General features: G+C 36.5%; 1 protein-coding gene across 1 annotated transcript; it reads left to right on the top strand.

Annotated features, from left to right (window-relative positions):
* The first annotated feature begins 328 nt into the window (after window positions 1-328).
* Window positions 329-5054, top strand: LOC145578669 (uncharacterized). Its single transcript, XM_081635963.1, has 3 exons — window positions 329-914; window positions 3973-4119; window positions 4789-5054. Exons 1-2 carry the CDS (start codon window positions 503-505, stop codon window positions 4068-4070), a joined length of 510 nt encoding a protein of 169 aa, XP_081492089.1. The 5' UTR covers window positions 329-502; the 3' UTR covers window positions 4071-4119; window positions 4789-5054.
* The last annotated feature ends 2112 nt before the right edge of the window (window positions 5055-7166 follow it).

The raw sequence follows: 7166 nt of genomic DNA on the forward strand, positions 1-7166 counted from the left end.
CTAAACATGCTCCAGACTTTTCTACTTTTGATCAAGTGGATGTTACCACTATGATGTAATATATTGATGTTCCACTTTTGCGTAAAAAAAATTCACCTCATTCCATGACTCAAAGGCAACCTCATATCATGTAATACGAGAGAAATAGAGAGAATTTATTACTAATAATAAATAAATAAACAAATATTTTTATATATACTCGATTATTTGTAGAAAGTAATGCATTTTTAAAAAAAAAAAAAAAAAAAAAAAAAAAAAAAAAAAAAAAAAAAAACAGATATATATAAAATATCCTAACCCCTTATGTTAGCTTCTTGCAAGTAACGCTACATAAAATATCATCAAAACCCACTGTAAGTCGGTGATGCCCGTGCGAAAATATAAACCCCGTGCGATAAACTAAACTCCATCTTCTTGCTTTCTTCATTCTTCATTCTTCATTCTTCATTCTTCCTCATTTCATTTCATCATCTTCTTCTCATTTTCTCTCTCCTCTTCATCAATGGCGCATCGATTCTCTAAATCCCTAACAACCCTTTTCTCCACCACCTCCTCAGGTGCTCTGAAACTCATCCCAAATTCTCTCTCCTCCCCAATTTTCACCAACCCCAGAAACCACCTTTCCACTAAAGCCCGCCTCATCGAAGTCGACCTCGATTCTGCCTCAGATGGCGGAGAAATCGAAGTTATTGGGTTGAAGAAGCTTGAAGATGCTATCCATGGTATCTTCGTGCGACGGCTTGCGCCTGATTGGCTCCCTCTTCGTCCTGGTTCTTCTTACTGGGTCCCACCTAAACGAACCTCTGATAACATTGTTGAGATTGTGGAAAGGCTTACTAATCCTTTGACTGAGGAGGAGTCTCTTTCTCTCTCCTCTGCTTGTGGTTGGCCTTCTTCTTCTTTCTTCTTTGAAGGTTAGCAATTTTGCTCTATTCTACTTTTCAATTGAATTTCATTTTTCATTACTGTGATATAATAGATTGATAAAAACTTTGAATTAGTTTAGGGATAAAGTTTAAAACTTTAAATGGGTTTATGTGATCATTTCTATTTCTTGTTGAATCTGTTGGGTTTGGTTTAGTTGCTTAGGGTTGTGAAGGGTTTGATTTGGAATGGTGGATGGATTCGTTACGACTCGATATCGTGATTGATGCTCAGCTTTGGGGATCATTAGATTTAAGCTTAGTTGGGAAATTGGGGGAAATGGTGAATATTACATTATTACCATTAATTTATTGACAAAATTGGACATCCTTAAAGGTATAGGATCACTAATGTAAGGCTAGAGTTGCTTACTTGTTGCATTTGATGCATTGTGTTTTGTTTATGGTATCGCGATCAGGAAAAGATGGCACCTTGATTGAGTGATGGCAATAGTGTGGAAATGGCTGAAGTATTGGCAATAATCATTTGTAAATTCGTGCTGTAATGATGTCTTCTTCTAGTGGTAAAGACATTGATCTCTTAAAAAAACTTGTAAAGTTTTATTTGCTAGAGCTAATTAGTGGAGAATGTGATGGGAGGATGATTCTCCTAGTGAACTCATTGTACCCCAAATTGTACTAATAAATGGTGCTAATTGTAATGGCACTCCTATAGGTAAAAAAGAAGCTTATAAAATGGAGGGCCAATTTGATGATTAGATTGGTATGAAGAGATTATATGTTTGGTTTGGTTGAAAGGGAATTCATTGGGTTTTTGAGCAAAAATGTAGCTTCTTTGTAGTGTTTATTGGAAAGTTATGTGTCAGAAGACTCAGGACAAGTGTTTGGCAAGGTTGTCTACATTGAGAAATGGTGATCATTGGTGACAATTTTCTTTGACAACCTGTGATTGAGTTGAGTATAACCAGAATTTTAATGATGGCAAGTTGGCAACCTATAGTGGGGTTTCAGTTGACTTCAGAACAGTTTAGCTATGCCCTGAGTTTAAGGACATAGGTTTTAGAGCAACCTGAATTGGTTATCTACTACCTCACTGTAAGAAGAAGAGAAATATTGGTATTAGTCATTTGTAAATGGCTGAAGTATGTTATTATTTTTACGAGTTTAATATTCTGAGCCTTTTCTCTGTCTCAGTGGTAACATTTCATTTGGGTCTTCTACTCTTGAAATACTAATGCTAAAGGATATAGGAAGAGTTTCCTTGACTAGAACCTGGCTTTTACTTCACAACCCCCCTCCCCTTCTTCAATTTGAGAGTAAATCCGAAATGTGTATATGCCCTTTTTCAGTTAGCTTTCCTTATTAATATATCTCATTGCCATGCCAGTAAACTTAATGTACTTTAACAGCTTGTTTGGATAAGAAGAAATGGAGGGAAAGGAAGAGAAGGGAAAGGGAGGGGGAGGGGGATTGAATCCATTGTTTGGATAACAAATAAAGGGAGTGAGGGAAATGGAGGGGAAGGAAAGGAAGGGAAAAGTTTTGTTTGATTGTTAATGAATAAAATCCTTCCAAATTTGAAAAGATTTGGAAGGAAAACATATGATTAACATTCAACTGGAATATTGCATTCAACCTATTATATAATCTTTCTCTTCTATTATGTTCTCTCTCCTCCTCCATACTAGTATACTGTTCTCACGATTATTTTCCCCCAAATTCTAGGGTTTTGGCATTTTTAATTTATCTCTTTCAATCTCTTGAATTTTTCAAGGTAAGGCCAATTAATTCACCAAGTTATTCTACTATGCTTCTCACGAATTTTATCCTCCAATTTCTAGGGATTTGCTGCCCTTCTTCATTGCTAATGTTTAATTGATTTTCAATTCGTTTTTTTTTTCTTTTTTTTATGTAGTTCTTTGATTTTTTTGTTTGAAAATCAGTTTTGGAAAATTTGTTTGAAAATCAATCTGATGTTTTAGATTAATTTACATAAGATTTTTTTTTTTTTCTTTTTGGAAGAACATAGGATATTAAATTATCTGTTTGAGTTTTGCTTGATTTTCATGACGTTTATCAATATATATTTTTTTTAATCAGGTTTATATTATAATACAAATAACTACAATATTTTTCTGAAAAATTAGTATAATGTTGAATGCAAGCAACCACAGATTAAGAAAAATAAAAAAATGGTGAATGTCCCTCCTCTTCCTCCCTTTTCTCCTTAATCCATACAAGGAAGGTTCAATTTCTTCTTCCCTCCCCTCCCCTTCTCTTCCCTCCCATACCTACCCCTTCCCTTCCTGCTAGTGTATCCAAACAAGCAGTAAGAGTCTTCTTGATAGTAATTTTTAAACCTCTTGTTTATTGTTTTCAAATGTATGAAGTGCCTTGATATGTTGTCGGTGAGAAACCCTACTTCTAACAGCTCTGGAAGTCAAGAGTTGATTGAGAGGTCAAAATGTGTGATAGTAAATTTTCTATTCCATTTCTTTCTGATATTACAACAAAACGTGGTTCATGAAGCAATTACAACATTAATCCAATGTCAGATAAAATTTCTGCAGATAAAATTTCTTATAGTGCTTTCTGTTTAAGTCTTTGTGAAACTGATCTAAATAAATGTTGGGTTCATGGGATATGAGCTAAAGAGATGTTGAGCTGGAGCCTTGCTGCAAAAGTTTTTGTTCAATTTATTCAGTAGTCATTGACCTTCAGAAACCTGTCTTCTGACTAAATATCTATCTTCAAATGCTATAATTGGCCTTTATTAGCCTACATTGCCTTTTCCATTTTCCTGGCATATTATGTACCTAGCAGCATTTTGTGAAATGATTCGACTGATTGATTGCAAATGATAATCAGCTCAAGCTGTTTCACATAAACCTTTTTTCACCATTAGACAGCAACGATAGTCTGCATCAGTAAAGGAGGCATATCTTACTGGGGGGAAAAATGAATGATTTTAGAATTTTTTTATGTGAAGTTCCAAAAAAGTCGAATATATGCAAGTTTATAGTCCTAGCCCTTTTTTCCAGTCAGATTATTTCATTATTAACAATGTCTACTTGCTTTTTGGTGACAGGGTCAGTCCCAGATCATAATACTCCTGTGAAGGTAGAGGTACAGGTATTTGACCCAAGCAACTTAGGAAAGCCGTCATTATCTGAGGATGAGGAGTAATGATCTACATTTATGACCAGTTTACTTTGCCTCTTGCAGTTGTTTAATGGTAAGCAGTAAGTAGTATCTATATTTTCAACGTAGATCTGAAAACGATTTGGTATCCCCACAATCATGATAGCAGGTTTTTCAAACTTTAAATAATTTAATTTTAGCATTGGTGCTGATATCAGCTTTGAACTCGAAATTTTGATTATAATGTGTTGGGTTGATAATTTCTGTTGTCTGATCTATTTGTATCTCTATGCAACTAATTACGTTGTTTGTGAAGAAAATGTCTTTAAATTTATGTACTGGGGCTCTATATGAATATTACTTGGCTTGATGCTTTATTTTCCCTAAAGTATTCAAACGTCTGCCCTTAATCATAACATCCCCATGTCTTCAACGTAGTATTACACATTGTAAATCGACATCATGACATGTTTGTTGTGATTGTTTTCACTCTTTATTTGGATATATCAGCAGGAACTTGTGAGGGATAATCAACTGCGCTTTAATAAATAACTAAATAGAATCAAGAATAAAAAATTACTATGACACTAACAGTTACAGTTTCAATTCTAACACTGGAAGTTGGTCTAAGAAACTTTAATTTTGCACTAGGTTGATTATAATTAGAGGGTAGATTCTGGTTTCTTAAAAGGCATGTTTCCCTTAGTTGATTGCATGCATGTTTAATTGTATTCTCTTGCTAATAAATTGTTCGAAACTACAGGCTTTTGCTCGTGCAAGGTTTGATCATGGAAACTTGAAAATCAAAGAGTATTTATTCTAGAAGTCAACCAAGTATACTGGCATTTGTACATAATGTAACCTGTAGTTTCCGCAGCAAAACAGTTTGTTTTCACCTTTTCTGATGTCCATATGTTAAAGCTAGGTTAGTTGTGGAAACTCATCTTGTATTTGTTTCTTGCACATCAACTCAAGGACCTAATAATACAAGTTTGATCTAATTATGCGGAGTATTTCTATTCTGACTGATCCTGCATTTCGTCCATGTTTATTATGAAGTAGCAGATGTTTTAAGATTCATGTTTTTTCTGTGTTCATCTTATCTGGTAGCCAATGCAGATCTTTAAGATCATGTTTTATCTGTGTTCATCTTATCTGGTAGCCAATGCAGATGTTTTAGATATTTTTTTGTTCGAGTCTTTGAATTGCTTTCTGTTGCCACGGAGTGGTCACACGGAAAATTTCTTCATCTTGCATTGGCGTCAACCTTAAAACATTTAGGCATTATTGTGGGAATTTCAACCAAATTACTGTATTGGGGATTTGGCCCGAATTATTTTGCATGGTATATAACCTCTGCTTCCCTTTAGAGCAAAGCAGAAATATCTTTTAAGCTAAAGCAAAACCGATGTGTATCCATGGTATTCCATATCCAACTGAGCCTGCCTTGAGTCTGAAACAATCCAAATTGGGGGCGTTGCGCAATTGGAACGCTCGTTTGTACGTACAGTGAAACTATATACGGAGTACTTAGTATAACAGTGAAACTATATACTCCGTATTTCTGCATTCTTGGACTACAAGTAAAACAATCAGTCTTTGTTCTCTTCGCCTATAAGAAAGTGTTTTGGCTTGAGTTTTCTAAAGTCTAGTCTGAATTATTATTTTTTTTCTGGTCTAATTTGATTGTTTGATTTGGCTACACTTTACCTTAGGTGTAATGTGTACATCAATGTATATAAAAAAGGTTATTTTAGATTTTAACACCTCACAAAAACCCGAAAATTGTTTTTAACACCTCCTAAAAAAAAAAAATTTATTTTAACACCACACAAATTTCCAAAAAAACGGGTATTAGCACCACTTAATGGTTTCCGTCAAAAAATTCCGTTAAGTGTGGTCTACAGTGACACGTGTCACTATTTTATTTGTTTATATAAAAAAAATTAAAATAAAAAACCTAAAACTACCCCAGTGCCACCACCGCCGTCCCCCAACCCACCCCTGCCGGCGTCCGGCATCCCAGAGAATTGCCCGGCGCCGGTGACCCCACCCCCTCCCCCCTTTCCCCACCTACGCACCCCACCCTTTCCCTTTCCCCATTTTCGTTTCTCGACCACCACCCCGAAACCACCCTAAACGGGTTTTAGGGTTCCGTTGGTAGGGAATCGATTAAGGGAGGGGGAAAGGAGAGGAAGGGCGTTTCCGGGGGAGGAGGAAAGGGAGTAGAGGCGTTTTCCGGGGGAGGGGGCGTTTAGGGGCTTGATTTCGGGGTGGTGGTCGAGAAACGAAAATGGGGAAAGGGAAGGGGGTAGGGTGCGTAGGTGGGGGAAAGGGGTGGGGTCGCCGGCGCCGGGCGATTCTCTGGGATGCCGGACGCCGGCAGGGGGTGGGTTGGGGAACGGCGGTGGCGGCGTTGTGGTGGGGCTGAGGTGGCTGGGGTAGTTTTATGTTTTTTATTTTAATTTTTCCTTTTTTTAAAAAAAATTTTCTTTTTTTTTAATTTTTTTTTTGGCCAATAATAAAGCGACACGTGTCTGTATGGCCCCACTTAACGGATTTTTAAACAAAATCAATTAAGTGGTGGTAATACCCAATTTTTTGAAATTTGTGTGGTGTTAAAATAAATTTTCTTTTTTTATGAGGGTGTTAAAAACAATTTTCGGGTTTTGGGGAAAGGGAAGCGGGTAGGGTGCGTAGGTGGGGGAAAGGGGGTGGGGGTGGGGTCGCCGGCGCCGGCGCCGGGCGATTCTCTGGGACACCGGACGCCGGCAGGGGGTGGGTTGGGGGACGGCGGTGGTGGCGCTGTGGTGGGGCTGAGGTGGCTGGGGTAGTTTTATGTTTTTTATTTTAATTTTTTCTTTTTTTTTTTAAATTTTTCTTTTTTTTAATTTTTTTGGCCAATAATAAAGCGACACGTGTCTGTATGGCCCAACTTAACGGATTTTTAAATGAAATCAATTAAGTGGTGGTAATACCCAATTTTTTGAAATTTGTGTGGTGTTAAAATAATTTTTTTTTTTTTTATGAGGGTGTTAAAAACAATTTTCGGGTTTTTGTGAGGTGTTAAAATCTAAAATTTCCTTAAAAAAAAACATTATCTAACGGGGTCTTGTTAGATTCATTTTAAAGTATTTTTTT

Source organism: Chenopodium album, chromosome 14, assembly GCF_948465745.1.
Source record: "Chenopodium album chromosome 14, dcCheAlbu1.1, whole genome shotgun sequence".
Taxonomy (NCBI): Eukaryota; Viridiplantae; Streptophyta; class Magnoliopsida; order Caryophyllales; family Amaranthaceae; genus Chenopodium; species Chenopodium album.

Bases quoted from the DNA above. Each gene is read 5' to 3' on its own strand.
- LOC145578669 (XM_081635963.1), top strand. From the start codon at position 503: ATGGCGCATCGATTCTCTAAATCCCTAACAACCCTTTTCTCCACCACC. The intron at 915-3,972 runs GTTAGCAATTTT...TTTTGGTGACAG, and splicing joins TTCTTCTTTCTTCTTTGAAG to GGTCAGTCCCAGATCATAAT.